At 44.2% G+C, this 23,128-nt stretch overlaps 1 protein-coding gene across 3 annotated transcripts in view; it reads left to right on the forward strand.

Annotated features, from left to right (window-relative positions):
- Nucleotides 1-23,128, forward strand: part of VPS54 (VPS54 subunit of GARP complex) — a 78,055-nt gene that overhangs the window by 9,984 nt on the left and 44,943 nt on the right. For all 3 annotated transcript variants that reach the window (XM_044289317.1, XM_044289320.1, XM_044289319.1), the window contains exons 2-6: nt 12,090-12,243; nt 14,633-14,874; nt 15,770-15,845; nt 19,041-19,078; nt 21,469-21,600. In XM_044289317.1, the coding sequence (XP_044145252.1) occupies nt 12,099-12,243; nt 14,633-14,874; nt 15,770-15,845; nt 19,041-19,078; nt 21,469-21,600 (633 nt within the window). In that variant the 5' untranslated portion in view covers nt 12,090-12,098. The remainder of the gene's footprint in view (nt 1-12,089; nt 12,244-14,632; nt 14,875-15,769; nt 15,846-19,040; nt 19,079-21,468; nt 21,601-23,128) is intronic.

Genomic DNA, 23,128 nt, shown 5'->3' on the forward strand with positions numbered 1-23,128 from the left:
ACTTCACATCTGAAAGTAAACAATAGGGGCTCCTATTGAATGACTGCAAGCAGAGATCTGAAGATGCATTTACATGCACAGGTGAACAGCAGAGTTCCTTCCTGACAGTCAGCTGCTGGCTCAATGGAGGTGAAGCGATCGCTCGTCCTCATACAGCTGCATTGTTTCTGGGCAGCAGATCACCGTTTAGAGAGTATGATTTTCTACCCAGAAATTATGGGGCACATTTGTTAAGACCAGAGTTTTAGATGCCGGTCTTAATAAGGCCCTGCGCTGGCAGCGGATCTGCTGGAGTCATGTAGAGGCGCCAGCCTCTTCATAACTTCGGCTGATCCACCGCGGCCCAAAGACTTGTATGGAGCCTGTCTCGTGCAGCCAGGAGAGGGAGCGCAATATGCGTGCTCTTCTCTCCCCTCGTTTTAGAGATCGTGATGGTCTCAGCGCTCAGACTCCCACCAATGTAAATGTTTGATATGTCTCTATGACTTATCAAAAGTTTTTCAAAATGTTTGGGACTCTTTAAATATTGATGGCCTATCCTCAAGATAGCTGAGCAATATCGATTGGAGGGGGTTCGACTCCTGGGACTCCTGCCAATCGGGGGACGCAGATTACAGCGCTCCAGCTTCTTAGTCGTCCAAGCGCAGCACTGTACGTTATATGCAGGCTTTTCTCGGTATTGTAGCCCGGCCCCATTCAGTTGAATGGGACTGAGCTACGCAGAGGTCATGTGACCAATGGCTGTGATGTCACAGGTCGAGGACGTGGCTGCAGTGCTTGCCTGAGCACCAGGACCGCCTCCAGCAGCTGATTGACAGGGGTGCCGGGAGTCGGATCCCAGCAATCAGATATTGATGACCTGTCCTGAGCTTATATCGGTCGATAGAACAAAGCGGCTAAGCACACCTCGTACTAATTTTGGCACATCTGGGAATGTCCGTGTGCCAGAGTCTAAAATTTATACCAGCTATACCTGTTATAATGCCTGGGGTGAAAGTCTCATGAAACTGCATCCCCAGCATCTATTCTTATGAATCTGTATCATGCTGTTCCAGTTTATGAATAAATCGACAACTGGTGTATCCTTACAAAATCTGGCACTGGCAGTATTGATTGGACAGTGCCAGGCTGTGTAGGGACACCCCCCCCCCCCCAGGTGGCACTATCTAGTTTAGGAGGAATAACAGAGGAACGGCAATTATCAGAAAAAATACTCCAGAATTATCTCATGGGGAATGCAATTTTTTATTGAGGGGATGGCTCCTCTTTAGGGCTCATGTACACAATCCTTTTGTGGTCCGCAAAACACAGCCGTGTGCGTTACGCATTTTGCGGAACAGAACATCCAGGCCTTAATAGAACAGTCCTCTCCTTGTCTGTAATGCGGACAACAATAGGAAATGTTCTATGTTTTTGCTGATGCCACGGAATAGACATACAGATGCGGACAGCACACATTGTTCTGTCTGCGTGTTTTGCGTCCCTATTGAAGTGAAGTCCGCACCCGGTGCGTTCATGTGGATGAGCCCTTGAGGTGTTTTAATCAGATCTGTTGGTTACTATTTTACTGATGCCTCCTCTATTAAATATGTTAGTAAATGGCAGTGACACGTCTGCCAAGTCACCCTGTGGGCCACGTGCTTACGTTTTGTTCTACATTCCCATTTTCAATACACTCATCACTTTAATTAGTTGAGCACATTGCAAAATTTCTCACACTGATTTATAACAAATTACAATTACAGGAATCTTCCCTCCCTGTGCGACAGCTTCCCTGTTAGGCCAAGTTCACACATGACCATACACTTTAGGGAGCAGCCAGCCAAACATTCCTCCCAACAACCCCATACACATGCATGCCCAGCTCAGCTGAGCCTGCATATGTTCTCAGTAGGGAGGCTAAGAATAAGCCACTACCAGACCCCTCTGGGGCAGGATTATCTCCCGTGATGACCATAAGATTGGACATGTTGATATCCAGTAGGCCTGACCCTCCACCATACACTTTAGTTGGGTAGCTGGCTATGTAATGTGATGGCCACCTGTAGTGTTTTTGTTATGGTTAAAAGCCATAGAAAGTCTTCCTGCACGTCGCCCCCTTGTCATTCAGGCTCTCTTGCTGACGTTATTTAATAGAATCTCATACTTCCTTGCTTTTGGCCATGTAGCATGGAGACAATGTTATTGCAGATAGGCTTTTCTGTAGTTACATGTACTCAAATGGTGGTCACCCAGGCAGGAAGTTAAAGGGGTTGTCCCATGAAAGCATTCTACATTTTAAAACCAGCACCTGGACCTAAACATTTTTGTAATTTCACGTAATTAAAGATTTAGTATAGCCGCAGAGTTATTCAATAAAATGTATCTGTGTAGCGCCATCTGCAGCTTGTTTTTTTCCTTCTCTCTCCATCCACCTCACAAAGGTGGTCGCACATGCTCAGTTAAAATCTTCAACTGTGACCAGCCATATCTTTTGATAAAAGCTATCGCAGTTAGGCCTCATGCACACAACCATTTGCGGAAAAGAACGGGCAGCCCATTGTAGAAATGCTTATTCTTGTCCGCAAAATGGACAAGAATAGGACATGTTCTATATATTTTTTTTTTGGGGGGCCACGGAACGGAGCAACGGATGCGGACAGCACACGGAGTGCTGTCCGCATCTTTTGCGGCCCCATTGAAGTGAATGGGTCCGCACCGGAGCCGCAAAAACTGCGTCTCGGATGCGGACCAGAACTACGGTCGTGTGCATGAGGCCTTAAAGGGAAAGACCTACAGCATAAAGGACACTCCCCACTGAGCTGTGATGGGGAGAGAGCTACAGCAGAAAGGACACTCCTCACGGAGCTGTGATAGGGAGAGAGCTACAGAAGAAAGGACACGCCCCTGAGTCTGAACTAAATCTAGCTGAGTAGTTGGCGCAATGAATGGAGCAATCGCTGGTTCCATGGGAGGTACAGGGTTGGATCTAGCTTTGTTGGAGATTGTCATGTACTATATGATGTCAGATTTTCAATTTTTTTACATCAATCATGGGCTAACCCCTTTAACAGAGTATTGGCAGCTTCAGTAATAACATATCCTCAAGATATACCATTAATACCTGATTCACCCAGACCCTAGTTAGGCCTTCTGAGCACAATCGTATTTTGCATCCGTGTACCATCCTCATTTTTGTGTGGATTGCACACAAATGTGTTCATTTCAATGGGTCAGCAAAAAACGTAAAAAACAAAATGGAACTACAATTGTATGTCATCCGCATGCTGTCTGCATCCGTCTGTCCGTTATGACAAAAGATAAAACATGTCCTCTTCTTGGCCACCAAATGGAGACCATGAACCCATTGAAGTCAATGTGTCTACAAAAAAATGGATACAACATGGACGTCATCTGTGTTTTGTGCACTGCACGGATACAGTTGTGTGCATGAGGCCTTGGGGAGAGCCGCGTGATCTGATTTACATCTTGCTGTTACTAAGAAGTGACCTGTATGACTGATTTGTGAGGACACCAGCTCCTACTGGTGGTGTCTGGGATCGGAGAATAAATGGGGCTGAGCTCTAATACCAGAGTGGCGCTGAGAGTGGACCCTGCTCTCCAGTGTCTGACAGCCCTCTAGAGGACATGAGATGTATTCACAGGGTACGCCATAAATGTCTGATATGTTTGGCTCCCAGAAGTAAGACCCTCACCTATGTAAAAATCTTAGTTCCGCTGACCCCTGCCGTATTCGATGTGACAGCCACCTCATCAGACGAGTTCCATCCTCAACAAGGGTGCGGGTCATCAAACATTTATGGTGTATCTTCTTTACAGTGGGAATAACCCTTTAAAGGGGTTGAGCAGGGTTTATATATTGATGACCTACCATCAATATCAGATCGGTGGGGGGGGGGGGGGGGGTTTATCCTGACACCTCTGCTGATCAGCTGTTTAAAGAGGAGGCTGCGCTCATGTGAGTGCTGCTTCCTGTTCAGACGTACACTGCGCATAGTCACTCTAGTCTCGGTGCACATCCAGTGCTCGTCCCATTCAAATCAATAGGATGAGTACTTGTGATTACACTGCGCCTCCGCTGTCAGCGAGAAGAGGAAGCAGCACTCACATGAGCCCATCTCCTCTCAAACAGCTGATAGGTCATCAATAAAATAAAAAACCTGCACAACTCCTTTAACATTTTCGATATTACAGCTGTCCCCGCAGTCATACAGGCCACGTCTGCATCATGATTATATGTATATTGGATCATTTTCTGCTCCATAGGCGTCTCTGCGCAGAGCAGTTTTCTGTACACAGAAGGACCTTTGTATTCATCACTGCGATTCCTGACCTTTCTGCTGTCTTTAGCTCTGACATTTCAGACTTTTGCAGATATTCACTTTAAAGGGAACCTGTCACCGGTTTTTAACCATCAGACTCATCGGCATGCTGAGATAGTTCTCCCCCACCCTAAACAGCATAGGGTTTTCTTTTCTTTTTCTTTTTAAACACCTCCAAGTTCTTCTTTTAAAGTCCATTTTCGCTTTTTTCAAGTTATGTAAATTTAATGCTTACCTCATCACTTCCCATTCCTAACCTCACCTCCCATTATAAGAGTGACAGAATCCCCCCTCCGAACTCGCGTCCCAAATCCCGCGCATGTGTAGAACCAGTCACCTCACTCCCTGATGGAAAAAAAATCTAGAATATTCGCCATTAAAAAAGATATAGCACTATATTCTAGATCTTTGTGAATTCTCGAAGTGCTGATATTCGCGATAAAAATTTGCGGTTAGAATATTCACGATCAACACCACTACTGATCATATAATGTATACTGCGCAGCTGTGAGACTTGGCAGAGAAGGGGTGGGGATGAGCAATCGTAGAGGGTGTGTCTTATCCGTTTGTGGGCGTGGCTGCACTCCGAGAGTCAGAGAACGCTGGACTCATCTCTGAAGCGTGGAGGAGACAGGACTCCTCTAAGGTGCATTTACATATATGGAGGGAACATTTATTTTAGCTTTTCTCTGAACTGATAGATTGTTCAGAATTGATTTTAATATCATTATTAATGTATTAAAAAGTATTTATAGAAAAGTTAGTAGATAAATAGGCTTAGAAAGTGATGACAGGTTTCCTTTAAAGACTATTTTTTTGCTTTTACGTTTTAGGGAAATCATACAGACATTGGTATTGAAGGGGTTCTCTGGGGTTTAGCCATTGATGTCGTGTCCCTAGGACACATCAGTATCGGAGCAGAGCGGGTCCAACACCTCACACTACTCCCCCAGTCAGCTGTTTCTGGCGCTGGAACTGCACAGGTTGACTCAGTTGGTTGCTGCCACATTACTCCCATGGTCCCATCCCAGACGTTAATGGCACATCGTTAGGATGTTCTATTAATGTCAGATTGGTGCGGATTCCCAAAGTGAAGGAGAGCATACCACACAAGTGTGGCCACCCTCCATTCATCACTATGGCAGATCTGGAAATAGTTGGGTGTGCTCGCTCAGCTAATTTTTTTGCATCTCCTAGAGCAGGCATGCTCAACCTGCGGCCCTCCAGCTGTTGCAAAACTACAACTCCCAGCATGTCCGAACAGCCTACAGCAGGGCATTGTGGGAGTAGTAGTTTTACAACAGCTGGAGGGCCGCAGGTTGAGCATACCTGTCCTAGAGCAGTGAATGGAGAGCACACTACACATTCTGGAGATAGGTGCTGGTTACCCCCTCTGGGACCTGCTCCTATCTGACATTTTTAGAGTATTCTAGCAACATGCCAAGATTGGTATAACCCTTTAAGTGAATGGTAGCAGCGCTGCATTTCTCAGCTCCATCCACTATACAGCACGGTAGGTGGAGCTGTGTAGCTCTGGTGCCGTAACTACTGCAAAACAAATCTGGTTGTGTGTGTGGGGGCATCTGTCAGCAGTTTTGTCCCTATGGCACTGGCTGACCTGTTACATGTGCACTTGGCAGCTGAAGACATCTGTGTTGGTTCCATGTTCATATGTGGTTTATTTACAAATGCCTATCCAGGCAATAGAACCTGTCAGTGGAGTGGTGCACAGCGATTAAAAACTAACACTGCCCCCTGACATGTTTCGCCAGTATTCTGGCTTCTTCAGGGGTTAATGGGCAGTGTTTGTTTTTAATCGCTGTGCACCACTCCACTGTTAACCAGCAACTTTTGGTCAGGCTGGCCGACTTTGCTGGGTTTGGTTTAGCAATCAAGTTAGTTGTGGTTTTGGCTACTGTGCACTGAGTCCGTGTTGCGGTGTTAGTTGCCACTAATCCCAGTCTGAGATCAACTGAGACGCTTTATGCGCCATTCACATAGTGGGTAGAAAATTCCATTTCTCCCACCACTCTATATGGCTGTTATTACAACCATTCTCAGCTGGCAGAGTCACGGCGGACGGTGGTACGGTAGTGTTCTGCCCTTACAGTGGTAAGGGTGAGAGAGAGTGCACATCTCTTCACCCTGCTAAATTGTCAAAGCAATACACCTACCAGTGAAGTGGTGTACTGTGTTTTTAACACCCCTTAATTTTTTGGTTCTGTTTAAGTTCAATTAACCACTTCAGCCCCGCTAGGTGAAACCCCCTTCATGACCAGAGCACTTTTTACACTTCGGCACTACACTACTTTCACCGTTTATCGCTCGGTCATGCAACTTACCACCCAAATGAATTTTACCTCCTTTTCTTCTCACTAATGGAGCTTTCATTTGGTGGTATTTCATTGCTGCTGGCATTTTTACTTTTTTTGTTATTAATCAAAATGTAATGATTTTTTTGCAAAAAAATGACATTTTTCACTTTCAGCTGTAAAATTTTGCAAAAAAAACGACATCCATATATAAATTTTTCACCAAATTTATTGTTCTACATGTCTTTGATAAAAAAAAATGTTTGGGCAAAAAAAAAAATGGTTTGGGTAAAAGTTATAGCATTTACAAACTATGGTACAAAAATGTGAATTTCCGCTTTTTGAAACAGCTCTGACTTTCTGAGCACCTGTCATGTTTCCTGAGGTTCTACAATGCCCAAACAGTAGAAAAACCCCACAAATGACCCCATTTCGGAAAGTAGACACCCTAAGGTATTCGCTGATGGGCATAGTGAGTTCATAGAACTTTTTATTTTTTGTCACAAGTTAGCGGAAAATGATGATTTTTTTTTTTTTCTCTTTTTTCCTTACAAAGTCTCATATTCCACTAACTTGCGACAAAAAATAAAAAATTCGAGGAACTCGCCGTGCCCCTCACGGAATACCTTGGGGTGTCTTCTTTCCAAAATGGGGTCACTTGTGGCGTAGTTATACTGCCCTGGCAATTTAGGGGCCCAAATGTGTGAGAAGTACTTTGCAATCAAAATCTGTAAAAAATGACCGGTGAAATCCGAAAGGTGCACTTTGGAATATGTGCCCCTTTGCCCACCTTGGCATCAAAAAAGTGTCACACATCTGGTATCGCCGTACTCAGGAGAAGTTGGGGAATGTGTTTTGGGGTGTCATTTTACATATACCCATGCTGGGTGAGAAATATCTTTGCAAAAGACAACTTTTCCCATTTTTTTATACAAAGTTGGCATTTGACCAAGATATTTTTCTCACCCAGCATGGGTATATGTAAAATGACACCCCAAAACACATTGCCCAACTTCTCCTGAGTACGGCGATACCAGATGTGTCACACTTTTTTGCTGCCAAGGTGGGCAAAGGGGCACATATTCCAAAGTGCACCTTTCGGATTTTGCAGGGCATTTTTTACACATTTTGATTGCAAAGTTCTTCTCACACATTTGGGCCCCTAAATTGCCAGGGCAGTATAACTACGCCACAAGTGACCCCATTTTGGAAAGAAGACACCCCAAGGTATTCCGTGAGGGGCATGGCGAGTTCCTAGAATTTTTAATTTTTTGTCGCAAGTTAGTGGAATATGAGACTTTGTAAGGAAAAAAGAAAAAAAAAGAAAAATCATCATTTTCCGCTAAATTGTGACAAAAAATAAAAAATTCTAGGAACTTGCCGTGCCCCCCACGGAATACCTTGGGGTGTCTTCTTTCCAAAATGGGGTCACTTGTGGCGTAGTTATACTGCCCTGGCAATTTAGGGGCCCAAATGTGTAAGAAGTACCTTGCAATCAAAATGTGTAAAAAATGGCCTGCGAAATCCGAAAGGTGCCCCTTTGCCCACCTTGGCTGCAAAAAAGTGTCACACATGTGGTATCGCCGTACTCAGGAGAAGTTGGGCAATGTGTTTTGGGGGGTCATTTTACATATACCCATGCTGGGTGAGAGAAATATCTTGGCAAAAGACAACTTTTCCCATTTTTTTATACAAAGTTGGCATTTGACCAAGATATTTCTCTCACCCAGCATGGGTATATGTAAAATGACACCCCAAAACACATTCCCCAACTTCTCCTGAGTACGGCGATACCACATGTGTGACACTTTTTTGCAGCCTAGATGCGCAAAGGGGCCCAAATTCCTTTTAGGAGGGCATTTTTAGACATTTGGATCCCAGACTTCTTCTCACGCTTTAGGGCCCCTAAAAATCCAGGGCAGTATAAATACCCCACATGTAACCCCACTTTGGAAAGAAGACACCCCAAGGTATTCAATGAGGGGCCTGGCGAGTTCCTAGAATTTTTTTTTTTTTTGCATAAGTTAGCGGATATTGATTTTTTTTTTTTGTTTTTTTTCTCACAAAGTCTCACTTTCCGCTAACTTAGGACAAAAATTTCAATCTTTCATGGACTCAATATGCCCCTCACGAAATACCTTGGGGTGTCTTCTTTCCGAAATGGGGTCACATGTGGGGTATTTATACTGCCCTGGCTTTTTAGGGGCCCTAAAGCGTGAGAAGAAGTCTGGAATATAAATGTCTAAAAATGTTTACGCATTTGGATTCCGTGAGGGGTATGGTGCGTCCATGTGAGATTTTATTTTTTGACACAAGTTAGTGGAATATGAGACTTTGTAAGAAAAAACAAAAACAAACAAAAAATTTCCGCTAACTTGTGCCAAAAAAAAATGGCTGAATGGAGCCTCACCAGGGGGGGAGTGATCAATGACAGGGGGGTGATCAATGACAGGGGGGTGATCACCCATATAGACTCCCTGATCACCCCCCTGTCATTGATCACCCCCCCTGTAAGGCTCCATTCAGACACCCGCATGATTTTTTACGGATCCATGGATCCATGGATCGGATCCACAGAACGCATGCGGACGTCTGAATGGAGCCTTACAGGGGGGTTATCAATGACAGGGGGTGATCAGGGTAATCAGGGTGATCACCCCCCTGTCACTGATCACCCCCCTGTCACTGATCACCCCCCCTGTAAGGCTCCATTCGGACATCCGCATGATTTTTTACGGATCCATGGATACATGGATCGGATCCACAGAACGCATGCGGACGTCTGAATGGAGCCTTACAGGGGGGTTATCAATGACAGGTGGTGATCAGGGTAATCACCCCCCTGTCACTGATCACCCCCCCGTAAGGCTCCATTCAGACATCCGCATGATTTTTTACGGATCCATGGATACATGGATCGGATCCACAAAATGCATGCGGACGTCTGAATGGAGCCTTACAGGGGGGTTATCAATGACAGGGGGTGATCAGGGTAATCAGGGTGATCACCCCCCTGTCACTGATCACCCCCCCTGTAAGGCTCCATTCAGACATCCGCATGATTTTTTACGGATCCATGGATACATGGATCGGATCCACAAAACGCATGCGGACGTCTGAATGGAGCCTTACAGGGGGGTTATCAATGACAGGGGGGTGATCAGGGAGTGTATATGGGTGATCACCCGCCTGTCATTGATCACCCCCTGTAAGGCCCCATTCAGACGTCCGCATGTGTTTTGCGGATCCGATCCATGTATCCATGGATCCGTAAAAATCATGCGGACGTCTGAATGGTGCCTTACAGGGGGGTGATCAATGACAGGGGGTGATCAGGGAGTGTATATGGGTGATCACCCGCCTGTCATTGATCACCCCCCTGTAAGGCTCCATTCAGACGTCCGTATGCTTTTTGCGGATCCGATCCATGTATCCGTGGATCCGTAAAAATCATACGGACGTCTGAACGGAGCCTGACAGGGGGGTGATCAATGACAGGGGGGTGATCAATGACAGGGGGGTGATCAATGACAGGGCGGTGATCAATGACAGGGGGGTGATCAGGGAGTTTATATGGGGTGATCAGGGGTTTATAAGGGGTTAATAAGTGACCGGGGGGGGTGTAGTGTAGTGTAGTGTGGTGTTTGGTGCGACTGTACTGACCTACCTGAGTCCTCTGGTGGTCGATCCTAACAAAAGGGACCACCAGAGGACCAGGTAGGAGGTATATTAGACGCTGTTATGAAAACAGCGTCTAATATACCTGTTAGGGGTTAAAAAATTCGGATCTCCAGCCTGCCAGCGAGCGATCGCCGCTGGCAGGCTGGAGATCCACTCGCTTACCTTCCGTTCCTGTGAGCGCGCACGCCTGTGTGCGCGCGTTCACAGGAAATCCCGGCCCTCGCGAGATGACGCGTATATGCGTCGTCGTGCGCAGGGCTGCCACCTCCGGACAGCACATCTGCGTTAGGCGGTCCGGAGGTGGTTAAAGAGTGCACCTCGCACACACTTAGCATTTAGGTTTTACTTGTATTCAAATAAAAGTGAAGTATTAATTTATACCTGGGACAAGACGGGTTCTATTGCCTGGATAGGCATTTGTAAATAAACTAGTAACATTACCTTACCCAGGTCAGGTCCTAATTATATTCATGTTCATATGTGCCCACATTGCTGAGAAAAATGAGATTTTAATATATGCAAATAAGCCTCTAGGAGCAACGGGGGCGTTACTGTTACACCTTAAAGGTCAGCTCTCTCTGCAACTGCCGTGTCCTCTGCACCTGGCCCTGTCAATGAGAGTGCAGAGAGAGGAGCCTCTAGGTGTAACGGTAACGCCCCCGTTGCTCCTAGAGGCTTATTTGCATATATTAAAGCATCATTTTTCTCAGCAATGAGGCCACATATGAACATGGGACCAACACAGATGTCTTCAGCTGCCAAGCGCACATGTAACAGGTCAGCCGGTGTCATAGGTACAAAACTGCTGACAGATGCCCTTTAAAGAGATTGTTTGGGCTTTTAATATTGATGACCTATCCTCAGGATAGGTCATCAATATCAGATCAGCGGTGGTCCGACACCTAGCATCCCTGGCGATCAGCTGTATCAGGATACGGCGCACGCAGTGCAAACGTAATGTCTCCTTTCTCTCTTCCTGTCCACTGCTGCTGTCTTTGGTCTTTGCCATATACAGCAGCAGTAAACAGGAAGAGAGAAGGGAGACGGCAGTGATCCTAAACACACCTCAAAATCCACAATAGACTACCTCAAAAGGCGCAAGCTAAAGTTTTTAACAAGGCCCTGCCAGTCCCCTGATCTGAACATGTATGAAAATCTGTGGCTAGACCTCATGAAAGCAGTGCATGCAAGACGGCCCAGGAATCTTACAGAACTGGAAGACTTTTCCAAGGAAGAATGGATAAAAATCCCTCAAACGAGAATTGAAAGACTGGCTGCAAAAAGCGTTTACAAACTCATCTTCAACTTTCTAAACATTTCACAGTAGCAGTAATTTTGACCAGGGGTGTATGTGTGTGTGTGTGTATATATATATATATATATATATAATTACACACACTGTTCACAGCCCGTGCCTGCTTTCTGTGAGTGGAAAATGAAGCTTCCTTGGTGTGTTCTGTGGCCCTGGCACATGAATTATTCAGCTCCTGGTGTACGGTTACATGCTGCCTAGTGATGACTTCATTGTCCATTGCATTAGGCTACATATAATATACATGCATTCTCTCCAGGATCCATGTCTATGTACAGTCCTTTATAGAACACTTAGCATTTACAATTTGAAGGCTCAGATGATATGTGTCACACTGATATTGCAAATGTATATAGGTTTTGCATGATGGAATCACAGATGCACAGAGGTCTCTCTAAACCAATCTAGCTCTAAATAGTAATATGTTGAACCCAGTCCAAATCTATTTTTTTGTTTGCACAGCTTCTCTAGATGTATACAATGGCATCCAGCCACAGCTCTTCGATAGTGCCTCAGTCAAACAGCAGCAAACCTTTGTATAGAAAAGGACTGGATCCTTCACAGCAGTTAGGACTGGTACGCTCACTTCCTGATGTTTGCCCCAAAGAGCCTACAGGTAAGTGTCCTAAGTCACAAATTGTTTTCATTTTTTTTCACTGCATTATATTGTAAGGACAAATACTGTGTTTATTGTTGAGCAAATCGAAGCATCAAAAAATGAATTTTATCCGAAATTTAGAAAAAATTAAATTTGCTGGGAAGCCGAATTTCATTGTGCTTCAGGGTAACGAATCAATTTTTCCTAAAATGGTGGCTGAAAATAAAAAAATATATACTTTCCTCATCCACTTGATCGCAGAGAGGCCATCCGCTTCTACTGGTTCTTTAGTGGGTTTTCTTAAATCAAGACGGGAGCGGACGGCTTCTCCGTGATCAAGTGGATGAGGTGAATGTAATATATATTTTCTTTAACCCCGGATTAATCCCCTGAGCACTTGAATGTGAGTCTCAGATGCCGTGATCAGTATTGAACGCAGCATCTTTGGGGTTAAATGACGGGGGTCATTGCGATCGCCGTTTCCCATTATTGCACCCACTCCATACAGTGAAAAACAATTTGTGACGAATTAATTCGTAATAAATTGAATTTCTTGACTAAGGTCAGTGAAACTGCCGAATCGAGTTTTGAAAACTTCACTCGTCTCTAATTGTGTTGTACAAAACGTCTCTTCCAAGCCTGTTGCTCAGTGTACAGGAAGGCTATAAATTACTAGCTGCTATGATGTCTCCTATACACAGATGAGGACATCCTGCTCCCTTATCTCTGTCGTACAGTCTCCGAAGCAGCAGCATGGAGTATATTATACAGCGGTAACTAGCAGCGTAGTTGTGAATCCAGTGCTGTGGTGAGATAGAAAATTAACTAGAGCCAGTAGAAGCAGCATCTTGGGGCCTCTTCCTCTCTCTAAGGCCTCTTGCACACTAACGTATTTTCATTCCGTGTCCGTTCCGTTTTTTTGCGCACAGTATACGGAACTATTTATTTCAATGGGTCCGCAAAAAATAAAAACCGGTAGGTACTCCGTGTGCATTCCGTTTCTGTATTTCCGTTTTGCAAAAGAATAGAACATGTCCTATTATTGTCTGCATTACGGACAAGGATAGGACCACAAAATACGGAATGCACACGGATGTCATCCGCATTTTTTGCGGACCGCAAAATACATACGGTCATGTGCAAGAGGCCTTACTCAGCAACTCGCACCTTCTACACACGTACTACTGTGGGTAGCAAGGAAAGAGAAGTGGCTCATAAGTGGAGAAAGAGACTTTTTTCCTTTTCCTTAGGTTCCTTAGATTTCTTGGCACTTTTTATGCAGAGTTGGTTGAGAGTGCACTGTCTATTTAACAACAGGATTTAGAGCCTGACTTCCAGTATATATTATTGTAGCTTTATATTTGCAACTTCAAGTAAGATGTTAATTATTCAAAATGCACACATTTTGAAGGGGCTCTTCAGGCTTAAATAATGATGTCCTGTCCCAGCACCACTGCCGATCAGCTGTTTAAAGGGACTGCAGCACTGGGATGATTGATGTTGCCTTTTCCTTGGCCTGTGACGTCACGTCCATCAGCCTCATTGCCTCAGATGTATTCAAGTGAGTCAAGCACATCAGCTATATAATGTGTGGGGCAGTGTTTGGTATACTATGCAGAGGCACCTTCAAACAGTTGATTGATGGGGTGCTGAGAGTCAGACCCCCACCTGTCTGAGAGTAGGTCAGCATTCAAATTTTGTTTCCAGAATACTAGAGCTGCACTATGTGTCTTAGCCAGCTGTCTCTCCTGTTTCCTTCATACCATTAATTAAAAACGACAACTGCATTCTTCTTGGGGTGCATTTACATGACAGTATATACATTTTTGCAGACCACAAATTCCAGATCCGCAAGACATGGAAACATGCCGTCTGCGTTACGCATTTTGTGGATCAGAACGTCCTGCCATTTGACAGAAATGCCTATTCTTGTCCACAAAACGAACATGTTCTATCTTTTTTTTTTTTTTTTGTGGGGCCGCGGAACTGACATGAACCTTTTGCGGCCCCATTGAAAGGAATGGGTCGCAACACGGTAGTGTGAATGGACCCTTACATGTACTATTTCACACTAGACAGATTTTAATGGTGACAGGACATAACTGAACATACACTGAGAGCCTGCAGGCTGGAAGAGGGGACCTACAGTCTGCTGGAAGATGTCACCTTTCTCTGATGAGATATATTTCCAAATTTTAGGAATTCACATGTATTACTGATTTATTCAGGCACGAGTATGATATATAAGATTGTAAAAAAAAAAAAAAGGCATTGATTAGTAATGAACCATAAATATGCTATATCTATTCTACATTGAATATAAAGTGTGCAGCGGTTCGTTGTCATTTACTGGAGGAACGTGTTGTAGGTAACGTGACTTACTTAATCCTTCTTCTCTTTCATGTAGGTGATTCTAACAGTTTGAGTAATGAGCCGTCTGTGGTCGCCGATCAGCACAAATGGACTATTTATCATTCCAAAGTGAACCTCCCAGCAGCATTAAATGACCCCCGGCTCGCAAAGCGGGAATCGGACTTCTTTACGAAGACATGGGGTCAGGACTTTGTGGAAATGGATGTCTTGCCCTCACCCTACCTCCCACCTATCAATAAGGAAAACTTTTCATCTTATATCCAGCAAACCAGCCTAGTAAGACAAACCATCTCTTCTAAGGTTTTCATAAGCTGGCCATACACTAAAGATTTCAGGCGGCCATCTTCTGTTGCTGTTCATGGTAGACCTGTAAACGTCATGCTGGATGACAGTCAAAATCACAAATAGCCAGTCGATCTCTACTTTGATCTGCCACCTGAACTGGGCTCGTTTTCAATGGCTTCTGTCACCAGTTTCCTAGCATTGGAAGAGGCTGACCTTAGACCTGTGCGCTGGTCAGCAGAATTGATCTGTCTTGGTCCCATCCTGATAGGTGGTCGCATTTTGGTGAAAAAAAACAAACAGTTTTAATATATGCAAATGAGCCTCTAGGTGCAATGGGGGCATTGCTGTTACTCCTAGAGGCTCAGTTCTCCCTCCTTCTGCGACCCCTGTATTTTGATTGACTAGGCCAAGCATTGTGAATGTCATCACAGCTGGTCGTGACTTCTCCTAAAGTCTCCTGCTGATCGGTGTGGTTCAGCAACTGACGCAGGCATAGTATAGAAAAGAGGCTCGCTGGCAGTTCTCTTCTGTAGTGCACCTGCATTGGTTACTGAACCACACGGAGCAGATGAAAGACTTTGAGAAGTAAGGGCCAGGTGCTATGACGTTCACAATACCTGGCCCTGTCAATCAAAGTGCAGTGCAACCACATATCGGGCACTCCCATAGAAATGAATGCACAGCAGCCGTGCATGCATGGTGCGCCCTCCTTCAGTTTGCACGCTCCGTTGCTCACCTCTCGGACATTGAGGGCATATCCTAGCAACATTCCACCAATGTATGAGATGGGACAACCTTTTAACATAATGCTACAAAACATTTTTGGCTTCTCCACAACACCCAGAGATGCTTAATGAATGTGTTTCCTGCTCAATTTTTTCTTCAGAGAGAAAAAAATCACGAACGGTGGAAGTCGATATGTCCTCCAAAAGATGACTGTAGTAGGATAGCATTTTCACATGGTATGTCCTTATTAAGAACGTTGGACTGGTTATTATATACGCCTCTATATTCGTATTACGCATTCCTTTCATTCATTTTTTTAACTGTGATATTTGTCAGCAGATCCTGGTGATTTGGGGTGGGGGAGCGATTCCACAAGTTGTACTTTTGCTTTTCAGTAGTTTTTCCACCATAGGGGACTTAGTCTCTCATCTTTTGCATCCCTATAGAATTAAACGGTTATTCCCATATCGCTAGGGTTTGCCATTACATCGCCTGGGGGGTCCAACCTCTTTGACCATACCATCTCTGATGGCTTTAACTCTGCACCCTCTCCTATGTTTTCCCTGCACAGCGGAGCTCCCATCCATCCAGTTGTACAGGGAACTGCTACCAGCCCTATGCAGAGAAAGCAGCTCTAAATCTGGTGGGGGGTCCAGAGATCAGAGCCTCACCGCTCATCATCAAATGATGGCATATCCTTACAGTATGCCACGATGAGAATACCCCTTTAATACGCTCAGCATAAGTAAACATTCATTGCAGTGAAAGACTTGGATCCATTTGTGTAACGTACTGCTACGCCTTGTTACTTAGTTATGTAAGGCCTCATAGCGCCATACTCCCTTCCTTGCAGCACACTATAGCTCATGGAGGTGTACAGTCAGACATTTCTTACAGATTGTACAATGTTATGTTTTATTTTTTTCCTTTTAAGTTCTGAAAGGATTTTGCTTCATAGATTTCAGTTTCTAGTTCCGTCATTTAGTGGTTCAGTTCTGCGTAGTGCAGGAAGTGAAACGCTCGAGAGCAGCAGTTTTGTGCTCGTAACAATGACCCGGAGACCTCACAGTTAATAAGATTTAATCTCTTTTTAATTTTTTCTTTCTCTTTTTGAACTTCTTTTTTATTTACTGTAAAAGGCCAACAGAGCACAGAATGCAGGAGAGATCCACTTATAATACGAGAAGATATGATGGTTACAAAAGCTTCTTAACAAAGACAGTCATCACATTTTGGGTGCTGCAGTCACACGATGCAAGCTTTTCAAACCTGGGGTTATTTAAAGGGAACCTGTCATCAACTTTATGCTGACCGTACTGAAGACAGTATAAAGTAGTGACAGAAATGCTGATCTCAGCGGTGTGTCGCTCATCAGCTAAAAGTAAGTGGTTGCCGAGAACCAACATCACAATCGTTGCTGACTGGGCCTGGAAAAGAGTCACAGCCACCTGAGAAGAGTCCTGGTTATTCATGAACTCCTGCTCTCCCGCCCACCTGCTGATGGCTGACAGTCTTCTACCTAGTTTTCTCCCTTTCTCTCTAGGAGAGAACTGCCAATCATCAGCAGATGGGCGAGAGAGCAGGAGATTATAATAACCAGGACTCTTCTCAGGTAGATTTGACTCTTTTCAAGGCCTGGGCTGCAATGATTATGATGCTGGCTCTTGGCAACCACTTACTATTAGCTCATGAGTGACACTCCGCTGAAATCAGCATTTCTGTCACTACTTTATATTGCCCTCAGTACGGTCAGCATAAAGTTGATGTCTGGTTCCCTTTAAGCTCCCATAGTATTTTGCCCTGATGCATATGGTGGTTCATACTGTCCAGTAATAATACATTTCCCCCCTCCCCATTTAGGGTCCATTCACACATTCGCAAGTGTTTTGCGGTTCCCAAATTGCAGAGCCGCAAAACACTGACACTGGCCATGTGCGTTCCACATTTTGCGGACCGCACATGGCCGGCCCTGTGATAGAAATGCCTATTCTTGTCCATGGCTGCGGACTAGAATAGGACATGCTTTATCTTATTTGCAGGCTGCGAAATGGAACTATGGATGTGGCCAGCACACAGTGCGCTGTCCACATCTTTTGTGGCCCCATTGAAATGAATGGGTCCGCTCCAGTTCTGCAAAATTGCAGAACAGATGTGGACCCAGTCATACGGACATGTGAATGAACCCTTATAAGAACTATGTAAAAGAACTGATTTGCATACATCAACCAACAAGATCTCTGCTTTTATTTCCTTGCTGTGGAAAAATGAGATGGGTAAGGCTGTATTCACACGTCCGCAATGTGTTTTGCGGATACACGGAGACACGGATCCGCAAAACACGGAAAGCGGCAATGTGCTTTCCGCATTTTGCGGACCGCACATTGCCGACATAATAGAATATGCCTGTTCTTGTCCGCAATTGCGGACAAGAATAGGACATGTTCTATTTTTTTGCGGAAACGGAAGCACGGATGCGGAAGTGCGGATCCGCAAATGTGGATGCGGACAGCACATTCCATCCCCATAGAGAATGAATGGGTCCGCACCCTTTCCGCAAAATTGCGGAAAGGATGCGGACCCATTTTGCGGACGTGTGAATGGAGCCTAAAGCTTCCATGCTTTTCTCTGAAGGAATATAATAATGTTTTTGCATGAAGTGCATAATATTATCATGGCACATGTCCATTGGCCCAAACAGTTCAGTGGAGGGCTTCCCTCACTCTAAATTCCCCCCCTATTAGACTCCATTCACACGTCCGTAACGTGTTTGCCGTGTCCGTGTTTTGCGGATCCACCAATGTGCGTTCCGCATTTTGCGGACCGCACATCACCAGCACTAATAGAATATGCCTATTCTTGTCCGCATTTCCGGAGCCAGGCCGCACTTCGTGTGGCCCCATAGAAATGAATGGGTGCGCAATTCCATTCCGCAAAATGCAGAACGAAATTGCGGACGTGTGAATGGGGCCTTAGAGTGGCAAGGTGCTGGCCCCCTGGTGCTCGATCTTGCTCATTTGCACATACATAAAAGCACACACATTTCTGCAGCTGTTTAACATACAGACAAAAGAAAGACATCATTTGAATCAGCATAATCAACCCTGTCAGTCAGTATGCTTGCTTTAGGGCTGATCATGCTGACAGTCTCTTTAAATCTGGAGGAGCAGAAGGTTAAAGTGAGATAATCCATTATTTCACAAAAAATGAGGGTATCATATTTTTGTCAGCACTTTCCCCGGCATTTTAATAATCTCCTGTTTACTGTTGTATAACATCTGTTCTCTGCAGTGGCACTCCATGAAGTGTGACGTAGATCTTACACAAGAAGTGACAGCAGTCAGTGATCCTTGAGAATGTGCTTGTTGTTGATATGTACTGAATTGCTTTGTCTTCTCACCAAATTCTCAGAATTTTACTTTATATATTTCTAGGTAGTAAATCAAGGGCAGATCTGGATCAAGTACCTAAGGTAAATCAAGTGATGTTAGCGAAACTGAAATGTCTGCACATTTAGGCCTCATTCACATTTCCGTGTCCATAATGAGATCCTTGAGAAGCTGGTGTTTCGTCCGTGAAGATGACCATGTGTCCATTTTTTGCCCTCCGTGTTTCCTCCATATTCCACATGCACCGCTAGGCTGACAATTGGTTTCCAGAACATCTCCTACCAATGGTTTGAGAAAAATCAATGGTTGAACATGGATGTCATCCGGTTTCTGTGTTTTTTCACAGACCCATAGACTTCAATAGCCTGTTCACATGTTGCAGTAGTGTCTATCTCCATTGTTTTTTCACTGACTCACATCAGTGGAAAACCACTGAAGTGTGAATAAAACACTTAAAAAAAATAAAAATCAATGGAGCGGTGTGATGTCCATGGAGAATGCGGACAACACACGTCTGTGTTTCACTGAAGTGTGAACCAGGCCTCACATGTCTCCTGTCGGTTTATCTTACTAGACAAGTCTTTTTATTTCCACTTTTTAAAAAAATATATAACGGTATATACCAATAATGTTGATGTGTCCTGAAGTTACTTTTACAAGACTGCAGCTTTTTGTTTGTATCTGGCGGCTTCATTTTTTTTTTTTTTATAACAACATTTTTATTCAGATCAGGCATTAGGCAAAGTTGTACAAAAAGTTGTACAGTACATACAATGGTCAATTCCGTACACAGAAATATAACAAATCAGAAGATGTAAGTTTAACATCAGGCTTCATTTTTTTGTTTTTAATGTAAATCCTTTCTACCTTTTTAAGGCTTATTTCACATGAGCGTGTTCGGCCTGGGAAACAGCTCTGTTTGACAGCCTCAATTAACAATGACTTTTGATACTGCAAGTTCCCGCCTGGCCGTGGACCTACTGTACCAGATATGCAGCATTATTCGAGTACAGTACAGCAGACCTGCGATCATGTAGGCGCTCACAGCATCATACACTGCCTGTACAAAAAAAAAAAAAAAGATTCTCAATGGGGTTAAGGTCTGGACTCTGTGGTGGCCAATCCATGTGTGAAAATTGTCTCATGCTCCCTGAACCATTCTGTCACAATTTGAGCCCGATGAATCCTGGCATTGTCATCTTGGAATATGCCCGTGCCATCAGGGAAGAACAAATCCATTGATGGATTAATCTGGTCATTCAGTATGTTCAGGTAGTCGCTGACCTCATTCTTGGAGCACATACTGTTGCTGAACCTAGACCTGACCAACTGCAGCAACCCCAGATCATAGCACTGCCCCCACAGGCTTGTACAGTAGGCACTAGGCATGATGGGTGCATCACTTCATCTGCCTCTCTTCTTACCCTGATGCGCCCATCACTCTGGAACAGGGTAAATCTGGACTCCTCAGACCACATGACCTTCTTCCATTGCTCCAGAGTCCAATCTTTATGCTCCCTAGCAAATTGAAGCCTTTTTTTCTGGTTTGCCTCACTGATTAGTGGTTTTCTTATGGCTACACAGCTGTTCAGTCCCAATCCCTTGAGTTCCCTTCGCATTGTGCGTGTGGAAATGCAATTACTTTCACTATTAAACATAGCCCTGAGTTCCACTGGTTTTCTTTGATTTGATTTCACCAAACGTTTAAGTGATCGCTGATCACGATCATTCAGGATTTTTTTCCCCACCACATTTTTCCTCGAATACGATGGGTCCCCACTATCCTTCCAGTTTTTAATAATGCGCTGGACATTAGTAGTTTCTGCAATCTCCTTAGATGTTGTCTCTGATTGATGCATGCCAATGATTTGACCCTTCTCAAACAGACTAACATCTTTTCCACGACCATGAGATGTGTCTTTCGACATAGCTGTTTAAGAAATGAGAAGCAACTCATTGCACCAGTTGGGGTTAAATAACTTGTTGCCAGCTAAAACATAATCGCCCCTGCAGTAATTATCCAATAGGAGGCTCAGAACTATTTGCTTAGTTAAATCTTAGTTGGACAGGCAGTGAGTTTAATTAAGAAATAAAAGGAGCATTTAGTTTGATTTCTGTTGCATTACACTGCTGCCGGACTTCTTGAGAAATACCCATGGGACAACATATGCCCAGATGCTCTATTAGGACAGTAATATAGTTTGTCTGAAAAAGGACATACAACCATCTAGTTTAGACTATTATCTGGCAAAGTTGGTTCAGAGGAAGGCATGTGGATGTAACTGTAACCATATTGTGTACTTTCAGTGGAAAACTGTCTCACAGCGGTCACAAAAATTAGCAGATGGTCGGAATACACACACACACAATGGTGGAACTTCTAGCAATGAAATGTTGGCTAAAGTGGGAGTGTGTTGCATAAGTAAAAGGAGTCAGAATTACATGAAAAAATTAAATTCTTATTACTTTCCAGATCTTCATGAAACCAGACTTTGCTTTGGATGACTCCTTAACATTTAATGCAGTTTTGCCATGGTCCCATTTCAGTAGTGCAAGTGGTAAAGGGAGCAGAGATGCTGCATCGGCCAAACTGCTGCAGGAAAAGGTAACTGATATGTATAACGGCCGTGCTTCTTATTTACAGCAGTTTCCCACTAAATGCCATAATAAGCATAAAAAAAGCATTCATTGAAAATCATTGTGTCTAAATACCTGTTGTAAAGCCCAGACGGTCCTTGTTACTTCTTCTCCCTGGCTGTTAAATTGGGTGAGTTCTTACACACATAACTGACAGCAGCAGCCGCCCTACTACAAGCTCGAGGCTACTTGACTGCTCCTCACTCAGTTGCATGGCTCTCGGGGAATGAACTTCACTAAATTAGAGGGCCAAAGGTTTAAAAGTAAAATCAGGAAGTATTACTTTACTGAGAGAGTAGTGGATGCATGGAATAGCCTCCTGCAGAAGTGGTAGCTGCAAATACAGTGAGGGAGTTTAAGCATGCATGGGATAGGCATAAGGCCATCCTTCATATAAGATAGGGCCAGGGGCTATCCATAGTATTTAGTATATTGGGCAGACTAGATGGGCCAAATGGTTCTTATCTGCCGACACATTCTATGTTTCTATCTGCAGCCTTAGAGTACCGCCACACGTACCATAAAAGGTGCAGAATTGTGTGCGATAAAGCTGTAGATATTACTGTAGCAGCACAGCAGATGAGATTGTTTGAAATCCCATCCACATGCTGCGGTCATTTTGTCAATAATGCAATCTGCACATAACTTGATGCAGGGTCCGGATTTTAAAGGGAACCTGTCACCGGGCTTTTGGGTATAGAGCTGAGGACATGGGTTGCTAGATGGCCGCTAGCACATCCGCAATACCCAGTCCCCATAGCTCTGTGTGCTTTTATCGTGTCAAAAAACCGATTTGATACATATGCAAATTAACCTGAGATGAGTCCTGTCCCTGACTCATCTCACGTACAGGACTCATCTCAGGTTAATTTGCATATGTATCAAATCGGTTTTTTGACACGATAAAAGCACACAGAGCTATGGGGACTGGGTATTGCGGATGTGCTAGCGGCCATCTAGCAGCCCATGTCCTCAGCTCTATACACAAAATCCCGGTGACAGGTTCTCTTTAAGTACAAAGCATGTCAATTTATATTGCAGATTTCACCCTTTGCAATGCAAAGTGTAAATATACGGCACATCTGCAAAATCTGCATTATTTGTTGCAGGTTTTGCGGCTGTGGATTTTGGCCAGATAGGATATGGATTTTCCACTGCAGAAAGTCCATAGCATCTCCACCATATGTTGCCATACCCTTACTTTCTGCTTGACCGTGCACAAGACATATATGGCAGACCTGTACAAGGATTCTATGTTCTGTACATGCATGAAAAAAATGTGCACTCGGACTCCATTCATATCAAGAGAAAGCACTGCTACATGTGTACTCATCATAAGTAGGAATTTATCATATAAACCATTAAGAAGTTTTCATTCTATATTGTATAGATTTTTATTTCCATTATCTAACATATGAGAAGGTATTTTTTCCGAGGGCTTTCGGGTCCATGCTGGATGTTGCAGATCTCGGACCCATTCAAGTCAATTGGTATGC

This window comes from Bufo gargarizans, chromosome 4 (genome assembly GCF_014858855.1).
Source record: "Bufo gargarizans isolate SCDJY-AF-19 chromosome 4, ASM1485885v1, whole genome shotgun sequence".
NCBI lineage: Eukaryota > Metazoa > Chordata > Amphibia > Anura > Bufonidae > Bufo > Bufo gargarizans.